This window comes from Trichogramma pretiosum, unplaced genomic scaffold, assembly GCF_000599845.2.
Source record: "Trichogramma pretiosum strain Unisexual culture from Peru unplaced genomic scaffold, Tpre_2.0 scaffold37, whole genome shotgun sequence".
NCBI classification, from domain to species: Eukaryota; Metazoa; Arthropoda; class Insecta; order Hymenoptera; family Trichogrammatidae; genus Trichogramma; species Trichogramma pretiosum.
In genome coordinates, this window is record NW_019641622.1 from 149116 (window position 1) to 170129 (window position 21014).

Genomic DNA, 21014 nt, shown 5'->3' on the forward strand with positions numbered 1-21014 from the left:
TTATTGAATTGAAACGATTATTGATTAAAAACAAAATTTTACCTGTAAGTTGTATCAGTCACAATTGCTTGTGTGGCCTTGATCCATTTTTCATCATTAAACAAGCGTCTTTCTACTATATAACCAGTGATTGGTGAACCGCCATCATTTCGAGGTTTCGTCCAGTTAATAGTTATACTGTCTTCGCTTGTTTCGACCCCACGAGGAGCTCCTGGTGGCCCAGGAGGATCAAATGGATATCTTGCTTTAATAGGATCTGTCGTTTGAGCTGGTTCAGATGTTCCATACTGATTCTCAGCCATTACTCGGAAATCATAGACTGTTCCAACAGCAAGGTTACGTACTCGAACAAACGTGGATGTTGTGCAAGCACTTACTTTAGACCATTCGAATGATCTTTGTTCTTTCTTTTCAATAACATAGTTTGTAACTTCGGCACCTCCATTATCTTTTGGTGGATTCCAATAAAGTGTTAAAGCATCACCAGCGAATTCGTCTGCTCTCAAATTTTGTGGTGGTGATGGTCTATCTAACACTCTAACATTGCAAGTAGCGGTATCAAAACCAGATGGATTGCGCAATTGTAATCGGTATTGTCCAGCGTCTGAACGCTTCGAATTTTTAACAACTAAGCTGGCATAATCTTCAGCTAATTGAAGATGAATTCGTTTGTCAGTATTTTCATCGATTACTACATCATTAACATACCACGTTGCAAATGGTTGAGGGAAACCAATATAAGGTACATGAATACTAAAGTCTTCTCCTGCGCGTACTGTGATATCCCGAATACCACCTAGATCCATTACTGGTTTATTTGGTTGTTCTTCGATGGTAATTGGATTGCTGGCTCTGCTAGGAGGACTTTTACCGATATCATTAACGGCGATGATTCGGAACAAATACTCTTCTCCTAATGTTAAATGAGGTACAGTAAATGATGTCAGTGGCACTGGAGCACCGTTCACTTCATCCCAATCATCATCACCACGAGCTTTCTTTTGTTGAATGATGTATCCACGTATTTTAGCACCACCATCATAACGAGGTGGCCGCCACGATAGTGTAACAGAATCTTTGGTAATACGATCTGCCTTTGGTTGCTCTGGTGCATCTGGTGCAGTTCTTTGGTGGCCAGCAGTGATAGGTTCAGTAGGTTTGCTGGGTTGTCCAGGTCCAGCTTCATTCACAGCAATGACACGGAATTCATATCTGTTACCTTCATGCAAATCTTGAACAGTGAATGTAGTGTTTGGAGTAGGATAGTTATTTGCCTTCAACCATTCTCCTCCTCGTTCTCGTTTTTCAACTATATAGCCAGTTATAGGTTTACCACCAGTTATTGTTGGTGGATTCCATGCCAAAGTGCAGCTGTTTGGTGTGTAGCCTAAAATTTCGGGTTGACTAGGAGGTCCTGGTGGATCAAATGGACACTTAGCTGTGACCGGTTTGCCTTCCAAAGGTTCTGAAACTCCATAAATTGTTTCAGCGCGTACGCGGAATACATAACGTTTTCCTTCTGTGAGACCTTTGGCAATAAAGTGTGTTGTTGGGCAATATCCTGGACATTGTCTCCAGTTCTCAGATCCAAAGTCTGCGACTTCCACAATGTAGTTGGTAATACCAGAGCCACCATCATCCAATGGTGGACTCCAAGAAAGAGAAACACTGTCCTGGGTTGTTTCTGTGTAATGTATTGGACCAACTGGTGGTCCAGGTTTATCAACAACTATTACTTCTATATCAGCTGAATCACGTCCATAATCATTGAACGCTACGATCGTGTATTTTCCGGCATCTTCACGAATTGATTTATCAATAAGTAATTGCGTGTGATCGCTCTTTGTTTCGCATAAGATACGTAAAGTTTCCACAACGCGAAGACGATCTTTTGTCCACTCAATTGTGGGAGTAGGAGCACCAGTTAATGGTATATTGATATTAATTGGTTCTCCTGCGCGAACTTTGATTCTTCGTCCAATAAGAGCATCCAAGTATAGTTTAGGTTTTTCTTTCATGGGTTTAGCGGTTATTACATGCGACACATCACTAGGTTTACCTGCACCAGCTGCATTGACCGCGGTTACTCGATATTCATATTGATGACCCTCTGAAACATGATCATCGTAATAATCAAGAGGTTTCACGGGTTCTTTGTTTAGTTTCAACCAGCGGCCTGTAGCTCTATCTCGCCTTTCAATGTCATATCCAATGATTGGCGATCCACCTGTGCTAATTGGTGGCGTCCATTGAATAGTGATGTGATCTTTATCTGCATCAACGCATTCAGGACGGCCTGGTTGACCTGGTACGGTAAACTGATTTTTCGCCACAACAGCTCTGTCTGTATTCAAAGGCTCTGATCTACCTTGAAGATTTTCTGCAGAAACTCGGAATTCGTAATTGGTACCCTCAATCAGTCTAGGTACAGTGGCATGTGTGAATTTGGGATTCACATGAGATACTGCTGGAACCCAACCTCCTCCATGGGTAAGATCGCGCTTTTCAATAATGTATCCAGTTAATTCACTGCCACCGTTGTCTTTCGGTGCTTTCCAAGATAACGTAACTGATTGACCAGTTATTTCTTCATATTCAAGAGGTCCTTGTGGTGGTCCTGGTCTATCAAGCACCGTTAATTTAAAGGAGCCTTCGTCAACTCCACTGTCGTTTTTCAACATCAACGAATAAGTACCAGAATCGTCTCTCTTGGCATCAACGATGTGTAGTATTGTATGATAGCCTATAGACGTAACAGTAGTTCTTCTATTTGAAACTACATCTTTATTATTTTGGCTCCATTTTACTTCTGGAATTGGTTCACCAATGAAATCAACGTCCAAATGGAAAATATGTCCTGCTCTGACCTTGATATCATCCAGAGGCGTTTTGATTTTAGGTGCCACTAAGAACAAAAATATTTAAAATTAATATAAATTTTGATATAGTTATGTTCTTTATGCAATAAAAATACTTACGATGACGTGGTTTACACATAACCATGTCACTCGGCTCAGAAGGTTCAGATTGTCCAGCTGCATTCTGAGCAATTACCCTGAACTCATACTCTTGGCCTTCAGTTAAGTCCGGCACAGTTGCACTGTTTTGTGTCGGTGGTACGTGAACAGCATTCGTCCAGTATGGACTATTTTTCTCTTTCTTTTGAATAATATAACCCGTAAGTGGTGAACCACCGTCACTTTCTGGTGAAGGCCATTCGAGATCTACATGGTCCTTATCCCAGTCAACAATGTTAGGCTTTCCTGGAGCTTCTGGTTCATCAAACTCATTCTTTGCTATAATGCTCTTAGTTGTTTCTAAAGCCTCTGATTCACCAACGCTATTTACAGCCTTTACACGGAAATAGTACTCTTTTTTGTGTACCAATCTGGCAACATCATGTTTCGTCACCATGCTCATACCAGCATCAGTCCAAGTTCCACGAGAAACGTCCATTTTTTCAATAATATAATGTAAAATTGGTGTTCCTCCATTATCAGCTGGTGCTTCCCAAGATAAATGACAGCTCTCCTTCGTAATATTTGATACTACGAATGGTGCTCTAGGTGCGGATGGCTTATCAATAACAGTTACATTTGCACCGGCACTAAAAATAATTTCATTCGTTAGAGTAAGTTAACATTTACAGGAAAATTTATATGTAAATTATAGTATACCTAAAAGCCCCCAGATCGTTCTCAAGAGTTAATACATATCGACCACTGTCAGATCGGTGTGCAAATGGAATTTCAAAACAAGTATTGGTATGCGTTGTGAAAATATCATGTCTGTCATCAGCTTCAACAGGTATATTATTAATAGACCATTTGGCAATTGGTTTCGGAGACGCTTCGATCGGTAAATCCCAGCCAACTTTCTGTCCGGCTCGAACAACGATATCGTGCAAAAGGTGTGGGTCAAAGTGTGGTTTTACTGTAAATAATGAAATAATTTTATTATTGTAAATCAGATATTTGTGAAACTTTAAACTGCATAATTTTATAATTTTTTTACCATATCGTGCTTTAGCAACGATCGACTGTGAAGCATCAGATGGTTCACCAGGACCTGCTTCATTAACGGCAATTACACGGAATTCATATTCTTCGCCTTCAACCAAATCAGGTACCCTTGCTTTAGTTTTATCGCCATCGACTTCGAGTACTTTTTCCCATTGTCCAAACTTAGGACGTTTTTCGATGAAATACTGTTCAATTGGTGCTCCACCGTCTCGTTTTGGCGGAGTCCACTCTAAATCAACACGATTCTTATCCCAATCAGTAATAACTGGAGTTCCTGGTTTTTCAGGTTTTCCGAATGGATCAAGAGCAAATATGCTTTCAAGTCCATTGAGAGGAGGCGATTCACCTTGTTTATTTACAGCTCTAATGCGGAAGCTGTATTGATGACCTTCGATTAAATGATCAATATCTGCACTTGTACCAGTAGCCTCGCACAATGGAACCCATCGCATATTTTCAGCGTCCATTTTTTCAACAGTGTAATATAAAATATCTGACCCACCATCATCTTTAGGTGGTTTCCAAGCAAGGTGACATCCACTCTTTGTAATATTTTTTATCTTCAATGGACCTTCTGGGGCAAAAGGAACATCAAGAACTGTAACTTTCAAAGTAGCACTGTCCTTGCCATTTGTGTTACGCGCTGTAAGCGTGTATTCTCCGGAATCAGAGCGCAACGCTTCAAGAACACGTACTCTAGTGTTATAGTCTTCATTAACTATCTTAATTCTGTCATCAGAAGTGATGACATTACCCTTAAGCGACCATTCTTTCTTTGGTGGTGGTTCACCTGTGACCGGAACATCGAAGTCGAAGAAGGCTCCAGCACGGACTTTGACATCCAGCATATATTTTCTATCGATCTTCGGAGGAACTGGAAAATTATAATAACACTTAATAAAATATAATTTAAAAATCAAATTAATTTTGATCGGTATTGGTTTTTTTTAAATTTATTTACTGAGTTCACTAATGTTTAAGTTATTTATCAAGAAAACCCCATTGTAAATAAAAATTTTCACTTGTTTAATATGAACTAAATTTCTTAATTTACCTATTAAAATTGATATTTTTCTATTAATTGACATTTTGCTGATTATTTAGCATCTATATGTTCGAAACTATTTATTGTATTTAAATTATAATTCATAAGAGCAGGTTTGTCGTCAGCACAAAAATATGACATTACGATTAAACGATTGAAAAACGACTAAGCTTCTCATCAACGATATCTATTTGTTAGCTTCGATAAGCGGAAACGTATTTTAAGTGGGAGTTGATTATCTATATCAAATCTGCTTAATCAAGGCTTAAGTTTGAACATCAAGCCATTGAACGCCTAGCAAGGTCTGAGATTGATTGAGACTTGAATATTTGGCTGGCGCTCAAAGACAACATTTTTTCACTTACAGCCTTTTGTACTTAAAAATTACGACTAATGAAAAAGAATGGTTTCTTATTACTGTATTATAATACATTTCTCCAAAAATTGTGGGTTAATGTTCAAATTAACAACACAAAGCCATGTAACCCCTTAATTTAAAGGTATGAAGTTAAAAAATATGTCATCATATGCCATTTAAGTAGTAGACCGAGATAAATATGTTTAAATACAAAAATAACTTACGATTTTTCGGGCGTGCAATGTGAGGTTTAGTTGCATCAGATGGTTCTCCTGGTCCAGCTTTATTGACAGCTCTTACTCGGAATTCATATTGAGTTCCCGGAATAAGGTCTTTAACCTTTCCTGAAATTACATCATCTTCCACTTCAGCACATTTATCCCAAGTAGGACTGAATTTATCTCTTTTTTCAATTATGTATCCAGTAATAGCAGATCCTCCATCATCAATAGGACGAGTCCATTCTAACTCAACAAAATCAGAATCGTAATCTTTGATCTTAGGTGTACCGGGTTTACCAGGCTCATCTGCAATCATAAAGTATTGAATTAGTTTTAATTAGGTTTGAAAATTATCTTTTAAATAATATGAGTTCCTTGATCATTACCGAAGGGATTCCTAGCTTCAATTGCTGCTTGAGTTGCAAGTGGTTCACCTTTGCCTTGTTTGTTAATGGCTCTGACTCTAAATTTGTATTTGTGATTGGGTATTAATCCTTCAACTTGAAGATTTGTTTCAGAACCATCAGTTTCGCCAGCTGGAACCCATCTTCCAGAGGATTCATCGAGTTTTTCAACTTGATATTTTTCTATTGGACATCCACCATCATCTAGAGGTGGCTTCCAAGAAAGCCTACATCCATCAGCGGTGATATCGGACACTCGAATTGGTCCTTCAGGCATTCCAGGTTTATCCATTACTGTAACTTTGACATAAGCTACATCTTTACCATTAATATTTTCTGCAATAATTTGGTATTTTCCTGATTCGGCTCGAGTGGCCATACGAACTGTTAACTGAGTATTATAATCTACATCCTTAATTTTAGTGCGGTCACCTGGTCTGATATCTTTACTATCCAATTGCCATCTAGTTGTTGGCGGAGGTTCACCGCTAACTTTAACATCAAAGTTAAAGTTCTGGCCTGCTTTGATTTTAATATCATTCAAGTTAGTTCTATCAATTCTAGGTGCCTGATTTCGAGGCTTGGCATAAATAACAGGTGTTTGATTCGATGGTTCACTTGGTCCAGCTTGATTGACTGCTCGAACACGGAATTCGTAGGGTTGTCCTTCAATTAAATCTCCCACAGTAGCTCTTACTGGTGTATCTGCATCTCCAAATGCAGGAACCTCTAATGCTTTTTCCCATTCACCATATTTATCTTTCTTTTCGATAACATAACTTGTAATTGGAGCTCCTCCATCGTTAAGTGGTGGTCGCCATTTCAGATCAATGTGATCTTTATCCCAATCTGTGGCTTCAAGATCAGTAGGTTTGCCTGGCTCATCAAATGGATTTTTCGCAACAATTGTTTGCTCTGCAACTAATGGTTCTGATTCACCTTCCTGATTTACAGCTGATACTCGGAATTTATACTCGCGACCAGGTGTTAAACCAGTTACATCAAGATCTAAAAATGAAACATACCAATGAATAAATAAAAAAGATAATAAATAGATATAACTAATTAAAATAAAGATATAATTTTACTCACTAGTATCGCGAGAATGACCACATGGTACCCAACAACCAGTGTCAGTATCCATTTTGTCAATTTGATAATACTCAATTGGGAGACCACCATCGTCAAGTGGCCGTTTCCATTTGAGTTTGCAACCTTCTTTGTGTACATCAGTAACAGCAAGAGGTCCTTCAGGTGCTGATGGTTTATCAGTTACAGTTACTTTGACTGTAGCTGTATCTTTTCCGCAGGAATTTGTGGCAATGATGATGTAATCTCCAGTATCATCTCGTTTTACAGGGCGTACAGTCAGTTTGCTTGTGTAATCAGTGTTATCAATATATACTGATCGGCTAGGTGTAAGAGGCATTGAGCCAAATCGCCAGTTCATAGTTGGATGAGGTTCCCCAATTACGTTCACATCGAATTTCAGAGTTGAACCAGCAGAAAGGGTCACATCTCTCAGCGTACGACGATCAATTTTAGGAGCCACTGTAATAATTTTATTATTATAATAACTTTTTTTTTACGAATTAAATTAAATTTTACTTTGTATTTATACTTACAGAAACGAGGTTTGGCAACAAATGTTCTGCTTGAATCGCCAGGTTCCGATTTGCCAGCTTTATTTATAGCAATAACGCGGAACTCATATTCGTTTCCTTCTATCAGACCAGTAACAAGTGCTGAGCATACCGGTACATCCCTTTCTGCAGCTTTTTCCCACATCGTACTATATTTATCTTTCTTTTCAATTATGTAGCCGGTAATAGGAGCTCCACCATCACTAACGGGTTCTTTCCACTTAAGATCAACTTGATTAGCCGTCCAATCAACGAATTCAGGAGCACCAGGTGGTGAAGGAATAGCTAAAATAAAATAAAGTTGTAACTAGCTGAAGATAAAAAAAATAATTATATTGAAATTTTGCTTACTGAATGGATCTTTAGCAATAATAGATCCGAGAGTTTCGAGAGGCTCTGATTCACCTTCCTTATTAAGTGCTTTTACTCGGAATTTGTACTCATGACCAGGAGTCAAACCTTCTACTTTCATCTCAGGAACTGGAGTGCGACCAATTGGCAACCAAACTCCAGTTTCTGGATCAAACTTCTCAACAATATAACCTTCAATAGGTTCACCTCCATCGTCTTTCGGTTTTTTCCATTTCAGAGTACAACCATCTTTGTGAACATTTGACACTTCAAGTGGTCCTTCGGGTTTATCAGGCTTAGCTAAAAAAATAAACAGTATTTTAATTACACATGTAACAATTTAACACTTTATATAATGTTTAGAGAAAAGCTGCTCACAAACAACTGTTACTTCTACTTCAGCAGTGTCAGAACCATACTGATTATTTGCCGTGATTTTGTATACACCTGTATCTTTGCGCTCTGGTCTATCATTGAAAAATTTAGTATTATTCGGAACATTTTCTACGCGACGGTATGTAGTTTGATGAACCATTTTTCCATTTATAGACCATGATACATCTGGAGCTGGTTCGCCAAATACTTTAACGTCGAATTTAATTGGTTCACCTTCGTGTACAGTGAGATCTCGTAGGTTCTTTCGGTCAATTTTAGGTGGCAATCTTCTGCATTTCGCAGTAATTGGTTTACTTACATCAGAAGGCTCACCAGGGCCAGCCTCATTGATCGCACGAACTCTAAATTCATATTCCTGACCTTCGTCTAGATTATCAACTTTACCCTTACAATCAGGTCCAACTGTTTCAACTGCTTTTATCCACCTTGGACTGCCTTTTTCTCTTTTCTCTATAATATATCCAGTAACTGGAGAACCGCCATCTTTCATCGGTGGCGTCCATTTGAGATCAACATGGTCCTTATCCCAGTCAGTAGCTTCTGGTCTACCAGGAGGTCCTGGCTCGTCAAATGGATTCTTAGCAACGATAGCTTGTTCGGTCACTAATGGCTCTGATTCACCTTCAGCATTAACAGCAGCTACACGGAATTTGTATTCTTGTCCTGGCACTAAATTTTCAACATCCATTTTTGGTTCTAAAGTTCTTCCAACCGGAATCCATCTTCCACTAATGGTATCCATTTTTTCAACAACATAATGATCGATTGGAACTCCTCCATCGTCAAGTGGTGGATTCCATTTAAGACTACAGCCTTCTTTATGAACTTTGTCAACCTTGAGTGGACCTTCTGGTTTTCCTGGTTTGTCCAAAACAGTCAGAGTAATGCTAGCATCATCTTTACCAGAATCATTTTCAGCTTTTAGTGTTATAATTCCTGTATGAGCTCTAGTAGCGAAACCAATTGAAAATTTGGTTCTATAATCTTCTTCTTCAATTAAAACACCTCCTGATTCACTTTCTTGTTTCTTCTTGTTCAAGTACCATATTTTGGTTGGAGGTGGTTCACCACTGACTCTAACATCCAACCGAACATGATTTCCAGCTTTAACTGTCAAGTCCTTTAGATTGGTACGATCAATTTTAGGAGCAGCATATCTATCTTTAGCCAAAAGACTATCGCTATTTTCACTTGGTTTACTTGCACCTGCTTTATTAACCGCTTTTACTCGGAATTGATACTTTTGCCCTTCAATGAGATCGCCAACTCTAGCTTCTGTACGAAGGGCAGGCGATTCAGCAACTTTTTGCCATTTACCATATTGATCTTTCTTTTCAACAATATATTTTTCGATTGGAGCACCACCATCATTTTTAGGTGCAGTCCATTTGAGTGAAACATGATTCTTATCCCAGTCCTTAAACTCTGGTTTTCCTGGAGCATCAGGTACCTCATAAGGATTCTTAGCTGTTGTTGGTGTCGTTGTTTCCAATGGTTCAGATTCTCCTTCACTATTGACTGCTTTGACTCTGAATTGATAATCATTACCTTCGTTAAGACCGCATACTTCAGCTTCAGGTAATTTAGTAACACCACAAGGGACCCATCGACCCATGTTTACATCCATTCTCTCAATTACGTAATGGTCTATTGGTTCGCCACCATCGTCATCTGGTTTCTCCCATTTCAATTTACAGCCTTCAGCGTTAACATCAGAAACTTTCAGCGGACCTTTAGGTTTGCCTGGTTTACTTACAACTTGAACTTCGACTTCAACTTCGTCTTCTCCGCTATCATTTCTAGCATTCACTACGTATGTTCCAGTATCATTTCGCTCTAATTTTGTAAGTATAAAACTAGTATGATAATCTTCATTGTCAATTTTCAAACGATCTTGTGTTTTCAGAGTGACATTTTTGAGTTTCCATACAATGGTTGGAGCCGGCTCACCAGTTATATTTGCTTCCATGCGCAATATTTGTCCTACGCGCATTGTCTTCTTTTGTAGGTTTGTTCGATCAATATGAGGAGCAACTATAAAATAAATATTGAATTTTTATAGTATTTATTAATGTGTCAAAAAATCAAATAAAAATTATACTAACGGAAACGTGGTTTGGCAATAACGCTCTTAGAAACATCACTTGGTTCTCCCGGACCAGCTTTATTTACGGCCACAACTCTAAACTCATACTCATGACCCTCTTCAATACCATTGATAACCTTCGCATCAGTTTTGGTTCCAGGAACTACAGCTGCATCGACCCATTGTCTACCTGCCTTATCACGCATTTGAACAATGTATTTTTCAATCGGTGCACCTCCGTCTTCGGTAGGTGGCGTCCACGTAAGATCGACGAAATCTTTATCCCAGTTAGTCAGATTAGGTCGACCAGGTTTACCAGGTTCATCTAAAAAATATAGTGAATCGTGAAATTCGAAATTTTAATGATCGATCCCTAATAACTAGATTTTTTTTTAAATTACTTGCGTAAAATTTTAAAGTTCGTTGATAGATATTTATTTCTTTATGATAGTAAATTGTAAGAATATTTGCTTACCAAATGGATTTTTGGCAATTATTGACTTATCGGCCTCCAATTCTTCGGAATCACCCTCTTTGTTAACTGCCTTCACTCTGAATTTATAAGGTTTACCTTCCAATAAACCTGTCACGTTTGCCTCTGGCTCCGTTGATCTACCACATGATACCCACTGACCCGATAGTGGATCTAATTTTTCGATTTCATAATATTCCACTGGTGCTCCACCGTCATCATCTGGTTTTTTCCATTTCAATTTACAACCATGCTTGGTTACATCTAATACATCAAGTGGACCCTGTAATTAAATTTTCAAATTAGTTTTGAAAATCAAAATTTGTTTTTAAAATTCAAATTATTATATTTATTCGTACTTTTGGTTTGCTGGGTTTTCCTAAAACGAGAAGATCAAACTCGGCAACGTCTTCGCCAACTTCGTTTTTCGCTTTAATTGTATAACGACCAGTATGTGCTCGTTTACATTTTAAAATTAAAAACTTTGTGTTGTAATCAACATTATCTATGCGAATTTGGTCATCTGATTTAAGTTCTGTTCCTTTGTATGACCACGTTACGGTTGGAGGTGGTTCACCAATGATCTTAATGTCAAGTGACAATGTCAAGCCTACTTTGATGGTAGTTTGTTGAAGATTGGTTCTATCAATGTATGGTTTAACTGTAAGTGAAAAAAAAAAAATTTTAAAATTAATAAATACTTTAAATAGTCTAACAATTGTCACTAATATTGAAAGCTAATTAAAATACATACGCCAACGAGCCTTTGCTGTATGTGGATTTGTAGCTTCGCTTGGTTCTCCTTGTCCAGCTTTATTAACGGCTCTAACTCTGAATTGATATTGATTGCCTTCCTCTAATTTAGGAACTACTCCAGTACATACTGGGCCATCGACTTCAATTGCTTTCGTAAAGTTAGGAGCAAATTTATCTTTCATTTCAATAATATAACCAGTTATTGGAGCACCTCCATCTCTTAGTGGTGGTTCCCATTTCAATTTCACCATATTTTCAGACCAATCAACAATTTCGGGTAGACCTGGTGCAGCAGGCGTATCAAAGGGATCTTTTGCGAGAACAGCAGTATCAGTTTGAAGAGGTTCTGATTCACCTTCTTCGTTGACAGCTTTAACGCGGAATTCATACTTTCTTCCAGGTTCGAGCCCAGTAATGGTATGCTCAGTCTTATCAGGATCCACAATACCAGCAGGTACCCAACGACCAGATGTTACATCCATTTTTTCTAGAATGTAACTAGTGAGTGGTAAACCACCATCATCTTTCGGTTTTTTCCATTTTAGTTTACATCCTTCTTTATGAACATCCGTAACCTCGAGAGGACCTTCCGGTTTTCCAGGTTTATCTTAAAATTAAAGTAATTATTAAATTATTATTTTTGGCAAGGAGTTAATCTTCAAATTAATTTCAAAATATTTTCTCCAAAAACAAATAAAATAAATCATTTACCAAGAATAATTATTTCTACATCAGCTTCATCCGAGCCAGAATCATTTACAGCTTTAATGGTATATTTTCCAGTATCTTCTCGAGTAGTATTAGATAACTGGATTTTGGTTAGATAATCTACATTATCAATTTTAACATTGGCACTTGTAGATAAAGGTTTTACTCCTCTGCTCCATGTAACTACTGGTGCTGGTTCACCTTCAACATCGACTTCGAGTTTAACCATTTGTCCAGCTCGCACTTTAATCGTTTGAAGCTTATCACGATTGATGTGAGGCTTAACTGTAATTCAATAAGGTAGTTGCAAACATTTATGTTCAAGATACTTGAGTTATTATTTTTACTTACGGAAGCGTGCTTTTGCAACGTGAGGTTTGGTAGGCTCTCCTGGTTCACCTGGACCAGCTTTATTTACTGCACGAACCCTAAATTGATAAGTCGAACCTTTTTTGAGACCAGAAACTCGTCCCTTTGGCGTGGGCCCAGTTGTAGTTTCTGCTTCTTCCCAGTGACTGGTTAATTTTTCTTTCTTTTCTATTATGTATCCTGTAATAGGGGCACCACCGTCATCTGACGGTGCTTCCCATTTGAGATCTACACGATCGACATCCCAGTCAACGAACTCGGGTACGCTTGGTTTACCAGGAAGATCTTAAAATTATACGCAATTATTATTGAAAAATTACTTTAGATTCATTGAAATCATTTTTCATTAGTTCTGCTAATAAATAGTATTCATTTAAAATTTAAACATAAAAAGGATGTATACAAACCAAATGGATTTTTAGCCGTAATCGCACGATCTGTTACAAGAGGCTCTGACTCTCCTTCTTCATTAATAGCTTTCACCCGGAATTCATAATCATGACCTTCTTGTAAACCTTTCACATCTATTTCAGTATCATTAGTACGCCCAACTGGAACCCAACGACCAGTACTTTTGTCCAACTTTTCAACTTGATAGCCTGTGATTGGTTTGCCACCATCGTCTTCTGGTTTTTCCCATTTTAGTTTGCAACCATTCTTTGTAACATCGGAAACTTTCAGAGGTCCTTGTGGTTTTGACGGTGCAGCTATGAAAATTCAATATCACGTTAGTTAAAAAGAAATATAGATCTCATACGACTTTTTTATAAGTTTATCAATTGCAAAAAGAAAAATTCAACTTTCTATTAAGATCGATCTGAATCAATAATAAAAGGTTCTTATATAAAAAAAGGAATCATGGAATAAATTGTTTAGATAATATTGAATACTTACATAAAACAGTAACCTCAACTTCAGCTTCATCTTCACCATGAGCATTAACTGCCTTAATTTTCCAAACTCCAGTATTTGCTCTTAGTGCATCATTGATTGTAAGTTTGGTATTGTACTCAACATCAACAATTTCGATATTCTTTCCAGACTTGATTTCATTATTTTTGTGATACCAAGTTGTCACTGGAGGTGGTTCACCTCTTACGTCAACATCATATTTGACCATTTTGCCAGCTCTTACAACTATTGGTTTGAGATTTGTTCTATCAATTCTAGGTTTCACTGAAAAAAGTAATTAATATATGAATGTAATATGAAACGATTTTTTACTATAAAATATTCATTTTCAAATATAATGAACATACGAGATTTATGTTTGCAAATTTGAGATTTTGAAGCATCTGATGGCGGTGATGGGCCAGCTTTATTGACGGCAATAACACGGAATTGATACTCTCCTTTTTCTTTCAAATTTGGTATTTTTCCTTCCAAAACATTTCCAGGGACTTCAATTGCCTTTTCCCATTCTGGTTTAAGTTTATCTTTTTTCTCAATGATGTACTTTTCGATTGGTGCACCACCATCGAATTCAGGAGCTGTCCACTTGATGTCTACTGATTCATTATCGTAATCTGTAATTACTGGAGTACCAGGTTTGAGAGGTTCGTCAAATGGATTCTTGGCAATAACGCCACGTTCACTTTCTAGTGGTTCAGAATCGCCTTCATCATTAATAGCCGTAACTCGGAATTTATATTCACTACCAGGATTCAAGCCAGTGATGTCAAAGTCAGTTTTATCTCCAGGAACTTTACCAACTCTAACCCATTTACCAGTTTTGGTGTCCATTTTTTCAATTTCATATTCTTTAACTGGAACACCACCATCATCTTCTGGTTTTTCCCATTTGACCTTGGCACTAGTCTTAGTAACATCAGAAACAACAAGAGGACCTTTAGGTGGAGATGGTTTACTCAAAACTATAAGTTCAACTGTTTCTTGATCTCGGCCACTCGCATTTTCGGCAATCAAAGTGTATTTGCCTGTATCTTTTCGTACAGCATTAGTCAATGTGAAGTCAGTGTGATAATCGACATTTTCAATTTTAATACGCTCTGTGTTTTGTAAAGGTATTTCGTCTCTCCAAACCCACTTGCAATCTGGAGGTGGTTCTCCAATAACATCAACAGACCATTTATGAGTTCTGCCAGCTTTAATGGTGACTGATTTAAGATTTTCTCTATCAATTCTTGGTTTAACTGAAATAAATTATGAAACATCAAAACTATTTTCACTTTATCGTAAATAACATTTTTAAAGTTAGGGTGATTTTCTTTTTAATGATAAATTTTACAAATGATCTAGATAAAACTTTGTTAAATTAATAACTTACGGTTTTTATGTTTGCATAAATGATTATCAGTTGGTTCGCTAGGTTGTCCACATCCAGCTTTATTATGAGCCCGTACTCTGAACTGATAAACCATCTTTTCCTTCAAACCTTCAACCTTCACTTCTGGTTTGTCGTCATTCGTTTTAGCACATTCAACCCAATCTGGTGAGAATTTATCTTTCATTTCAACAGTATAGTGAGTGATTGGACGACCACCATCGCTATCAGGTCTGGCCCACTTCAAGGTCACACTAACATTATCGTAGTCAATGATATCAGGTTTACCAGGCTTTCCAGGCTCATCTGAAAAAATATATATAGAATATTTCAAAATCAATAAAATTAAAATGTAAATGAAATCTTAAGAACTTTGAATGATATGTTCCCCGTTAAGTATAAACTTTTACATTGTAATATTATTTACATCGACTGTTAATATATTCTTTTAAGTAAACCCATAACAAGAATGATTTTTCCTTTATACCATCATTCTTCCGTTTAATAAAAAAGCATATCTACGCCAGCTTATAAAATACTTTTGTGTATATTTACCGTAAGGATTTTTAGCTATAATTGGTTCGTCAGTTTCAAGTGGTTCTGACTCGCCCTCTTTATTTACAGCCTTTACTCTGAATTTATATTTTTTCTTTGGCGATAAGCCATTGAAAGTAAACGTATGAGGTTCATTTGGACCAGCTTCGCCAGCAGGAATCCATCTTCCTGTATCCATATCCATTTTTTCCAAAACATAGCCTGTAATATCACTTCCTCCGTCATCTTTTGGTTTTTTCCATTTAACTGTAATATGATCGCTACGGATTTCTGTAGCTTCGAGTGGGCCAAGAGGTCGGGTTGGTTTGTCTAGCACTACTACATCAGCAGCGCTCTCACATGTTCCAGAGCTATTTGAAAGCACAAGTTTGTATTTTCCTGAATCAGCTCTTGTTGTTTTTCTGACTGTTAATACGGTATTTTTTTCATATTTGTCAATAGTCAATCTTTCTTCTTTATCTTGAATTAATTCTTTATCTCCCAAATACCATTTAACCTCTGGCTCAGGTTCGCCTTGGTATTTAATGTCATATTTAATAACTTGTCCTTTTTTAACTACAAGATTCTTTAACCCATCGCCAACAATGAATGGTTTTACGAAACGGCTCTTAGCAATGATTGGTTTGGTAGCATCGGATGGTTCACCAGGTCCTCCTTTGTTAACAGCTATTACGCGGAATTCATATTGTGTTCCTTCTTTCAATCCATCTATGGTGCCTTTAGTTACATCACCATCGATCTCTTTACCCTTCACCCATTCCTTACCAAATTTCTCTTTATACTCAATAATGTAACCTGTAATTGGTGCACCACCATCACTTTCAGGTTTCGTCCATGTAAGATCGGCATGATCGACGTCCCAATCAACGACTTCAACATTTCCTGGCTTAGATGGGGCATCTAAATATTTGAAAATAATTCTCATTAGTATTTAATAGAAATTTGACACATCTAAAAAGCTCATTTTACTCACCCCAAGGATCTTTGATTAGAACTGGATTTTTGAATATTGCTGGTTCACTGGATCCTATCTTATTAACAGCGCGAATGCGGAATTTATACTCTTTTTTCGTCGTTAAACCTTCAACTTTGTAAGAAGTCTTTTCTCCAGGCAATACTTCACCAACGCTATCCCATTGTGATTTTAAGCTCATATCCAAACGTTCAATTACATATTTTGTGATTGGTGAGCCACCATCGTCTTTGGATGGTTTAAATGATACAACGCAACTTGTAGCAAACACGTCAGTTACATCCACATCGAGTGGTGGTGAGGGTACATCTAAAATAAAAACGTTTTTTAAAAATTATTGTTACTAGGACTAATAATGTTAATCAACGGGGATATAATGTTACCTTGCATATTAACAAAGACATCTTGGACAGTTTCTCCTTGAGCATTGCTAATATTTACTTGGTATATACCAGATTGATCGTGTTGAGGTTTTTTAATTTTATAAGTTATTTTGTCTTCACCTACGATAATTTCAACATCTTTCAAAGGAAGGGCTTTTCCATTTCGAAGAAGTTTGGCCTCGACTTGAGATTGACGCGTTCCCTCGACTGCAAGAAATATATGGAGTTAAATTTAAATTAGTTCAAACTATTGTGTAGTGAACAAGTATACTTACTCTTGTATGGAATGATGAAAACAATTGGTGCACTAGCTGGACCTTCAACTTTTTCTGGTATTTCAGCGATTGGCTGACTTTCACCTTTTTTGATCGTTAATTTACACGAACTCTTTAATTCTCCACTCTCACATGTTATTTCACCGTCATCACCCATCTCAGCTCGGTTAAAAACAAGCTGATGTTTACCACCACCAAGATTTTTGATTTCCACCCTTTCACTGGGTTCAATTGGTTTTCCATTGAAGAACCAATTTGCTGGAGCTGTTTGATCTTGCAATTCAACATCGAGTACTACCTTTTCACGTTCTATACCTGTAGTATCTTTAAGTTTTTTATTGAAACGGTTAAGATCTGAAAAATGGAATATTTTAGTATTTTAATAGTTCTTAGTTCAATGGCTTATGAAAAATTTAAATTTACAATTGACAATGAGTTCAGCTTCCGTTTTATCAGCATTACTAACGCAAGAATACATTCCAGCGTCAGTGACTTTGGCATCTTTGATAATAAGTTTCCTTTTTCGACCCTCTGCTTTAATCTGAACTCTTTTATCGGATACTATTTCTTGCTCGCCCTTGAACCATTTTACTTCACCTTCGGCATCATCAAGTTCACAGGACAGCGTAATCGTTTCTTTCTCAGTTGCCGTTTGGTGTTTGAGTACCTTAACAAATTTATACGGGTACTCAATAATAGAAAGAGTAGTATCGGTTTTATCAGTTTGTTTGCTGATTTTGCAGAAGTATTCGCCACTATCGTCAAATGTAGCTCTTCGGATAGTTAGGCGACAAACGCCAGACATATCTTTCGAAATTTGATAATAGTCACCGTCCTACAATAAAAAATACGTTTTTACTTTCGTTTTAATGTAAAATTAAGAAATTTTACAATTTTTTTATATCCTACCTCCAACTTATTTTTTCCTTTATACCAAGAAACTTGTGCCATGCTCGAACTAACTGTACATTCTAATTGAACTTCATGCTTATCAAAACCGCTAGTTTGTTGGTTTAGTGGTTTAATGAAAGTGTAAGTTGGATCGGGTTCGTCGACCGTAAGGAAAGCTGTACTTGACACCCCCGAAATGTCAATTGTGTACTTCCCTGTATCTTCAACCTTTGGTCCCAAAATAATGAGTTGATAGCAGTCTTCTTCATTCTTGAACTTATATTTTTTTGATTCAAACAGCTCCTATAATTTAGACATTCAATTTTATTTTCAAGGTGTTTAGAACATTTTCTTTGAGTAATTCAATGGACTTACATCTTTTCTAAAGTACCATCTTGGTTTACAATTCGGTTTAGAAAAGTTTGCTTCAAATGTAGTCTTCTTATCTTTACCTTCTTTGGCATATTGATCAATCAGAGGTTTCAAGAAAACGTCAGGTTTCTAAAGAAAAACAAAATATTTTATTATTGATGATTAAATAATTTTGGTATTCAAAAGCTTCATAAGTATTTTAAAATACGTTTGTACATATTAATCTTACAAAAGTATGCTGAAAATGAAAATATTTCTGAAATAAGTTGAAATTCTTTCTGGTTTGATAAGAATTACAAAGATCCAAATAATTTATTTTTGTATAGTGTTTATCTAAAAAGTCACAAATTTTAGACTACTAATACGATAAAAGGATTTTGAAAACGTAGTACGTGATCAAAAGAATCAACAATTTTCAATAACGTCATTATAAATGTAAACTAGCATAAAAAAAATAAAGCTCTATATAGACCAAAGCTTGGGATACGAAGAAGATATGGTATAAAATAAGATATATTATTGTAAGTGTAACTTACAATAATACATAACTGCATATATACAAGTGCAGGAATTAAAAATGAATAAAGATTGTCAGAAGATAGACAAAAGCGTGTACAATCTTAATCAAAATTCGTCGAATTAAAAAATTCGAAATATATGCCTACTATATGCTTTGCATTCAAGAAAGCTGTACTGCTTTCTCGGAGCCTTGAAAGTCATCATAGTTATCGTAAATGTTTGACATACATGTCTAGTAGGCAACGGTAAAAATTTTAAAACCCGTAGCCTGTAAAACTTAAATAATTGAAATTTATGCAAAAATAATGCACCTATGGAAATATTTTACAAACGAATCTAGAAAAAATCGGTAAGGTAAGCAATCCAAAACCTAATCAACCCAGAATTTTTTTTTATACTTTTTGTGACAATACAAACGTTTGCCTTCGGTTAACGTACATTACAGTCATCCTCCTCCTCTTTTATAACCTTGGTTTGAATAATCCTCTGAATTTCAATAACAAGTGATGAAAGTTATTTCCATACCTTATAGAATTATTTTTTATACATTTTTTGTAAAATTTACACGAAATTTCCTTCATTGAATTCAAAATGACAAATGTATGCAATAATCATCATGCATTAAAACAAGTAAATAAACTCTACCGATAAATAAATCATTTTGTCATTCACAAGACATGATCCTTCACTCATAAGTGAAGTCACATTTTGTTTGTTAGTCTACGAAAAAAACGACGGAAGGGCGTAAAAACAAATTGGGTACAATTAAAAAAAAAAGAAAAAAAAACAACATGTATCACAAAATCGATCAGTTACCTACCCATGATTGGCTATCAACTAATCAAAAATAAGTCTATGCCCTAAGAAAAATTAATGAAAAATTACCCTTCAATAGAAATATATAGAATAATACCTTTTCTACTTTTTTCAACGCTGGCATTGGTTTTTCTACTTCCTTGAGGTCAGGTTTTTCGAGTTCAGCTTGTTCTCTAGCCCATTTTTGGTACTTGCGTTTTTTCAACATAGCACGGAAGTCCATGCCACTGGCGTCTACAGAAATTAAAAAAAGTTTTAATGGTTTTTTCTTAATTGACTTTTTAAAAAAGTCAAGAAGAAAGTTTTTTGATTCTTACCAGAAACGTAAAGCATCATTTCGGCCGAATCTTCGCCATGAATATTGCTAATAACGATCTTGTAGGTGCCCTCATCGTTCGGTTTGGTTTTTCGCATGCATAATGTAATCGAGTTCGTCTCGGAATCGGTGAGGAATTTAAATCTACCTCCTTCAATAATTTCGGTCATACCCTTGTAGAACTTGAAGGTCGGAGCTGGAGTACCTTCGACTTGAACGGTGAGGTATGCCGTCGAGTCTAATAAAATCGATAAAAAATAAGCAAAATTAAGCTTTTGTCTTTGTCAACTTGAAATATGTATTAAAATATCGATGAGAGTACTGACCTTCGACAGCCGAGTACGACTCTTGCACATCGACGATTTGTGGTGGGCCCGGGTTTCCAACATCTCGGAGCGGTGTGCTCGGCTGATTGATCTTATTTTCGAGATCCGCCACGCTGAGTCGTCGCGCGTCCGTGCTCGGACGACGTCGCTGAATATTCCCAAAGCAAGTGCAAAAATATATCGTCAGTCAAGCGTATTCGTGAGGAACATTATTTCATATTTTAATCACGTCATCTCGTTAAGTTCCGCGCTCCCGTTGACTTTTGCACAACTCACCTTGTTCGCGCGCATTTGCAACGATGCGTTTTCTCACTTGCGATCGTCACGCTTACGACAAAAGTCATCGGGATCGGATTTATTGAATTATAGCTTATTGGATAATAGAGAATAACAAATTGTATTATTACTTCTTAACTCTGTTAATACATGGTTAAGATGTAAAAGTTTTGGTTTGCAACTTATTAGTTTACAAA

At 36.7% G+C, this 21014-nt stretch overlaps 1 protein-coding gene across 16 annotated transcripts in view; it reads right to left on the minus strand.

Annotated features, from left to right (window-relative positions):
* The window catches only part of LOC106648930 (twitchin), a 44523-nt gene that overhangs the window by 7817 nt on the left and 15692 nt on the right, over window positions 1–21014 (minus strand). For all 16 annotated transcript variants that reach the window (XM_023458942.1, XM_023458941.1, XM_023458933.1 and 13 more), the window contains 30 exons: window positions 20542–20689; window positions 20217–20453; window positions 19997–20133; window positions 18568–18693; window positions 18211–18495; window positions 17725–18136; window positions 17302–17655; window positions 17027–17233; window positions 16644–16952; window positions 15671–16570; window positions 15119–15421; window positions 14091–14984; window positions 13726–14007; window positions 13239–13538; window positions 12814–13116; window positions 12466–12747; window positions 11753–12361; window positions 11358–11659; window positions 11002–11281; window positions 10546–10851; window positions 8423–10474; window positions 8045–8344; window positions 7676–7978; window positions 7143–7601; window positions 6033–7058; window positions 5650–5952; window positions 4015–4896; window positions 3678–3933; window positions 2979–3607; window positions 43–2905 (listed from right to left, as the gene is read on the minus strand). In XM_023458942.1, the coding sequence (XP_023314710.1) occupies window positions 43–2905; window positions 2979–3607; window positions 3678–3933; window positions 4015–4896; window positions 5650–5952; window positions 6033–7058; window positions 7143–7601; window positions 7676–7978; window positions 8045–8344; window positions 8423–10474; window positions 10546–10851; window positions 11002–11281; window positions 11358–11659; window positions 11753–12361; window positions 12466–12747; window positions 12814–13116; window positions 13239–13538; window positions 13726–14007; window positions 14091–14984; window positions 15119–15421; window positions 15671–16570; window positions 16644–16952; window positions 17027–17233; window positions 17302–17655; window positions 17725–18136; window positions 18211–18495; window positions 18568–18693; window positions 19997–20133; window positions 20217–20453; window positions 20542–20689 (16049 nt within the window). The remainder of the gene's footprint in view (window positions 1–42; window positions 2906–2978; window positions 3608–3677; window positions 3934–4014; window positions 4897–5649; window positions 5953–6032; window positions 7059–7142; window positions 7602–7675; window positions 7979–8044; window positions 8345–8422; window positions 10475–10545; window positions 10852–11001; window positions 11282–11357; window positions 11660–11752; window positions 12362–12465; window positions 12748–12813; window positions 13117–13238; window positions 13539–13725; window positions 14008–14090; window positions 14985–15118; window positions 15422–15670; window positions 16571–16643; window positions 16953–17026; window positions 17234–17301; window positions 17656–17724; window positions 18137–18210; window positions 18496–18567; window positions 18694–19996; window positions 20134–20216; window positions 20454–20541; window positions 20690–21014) is intronic.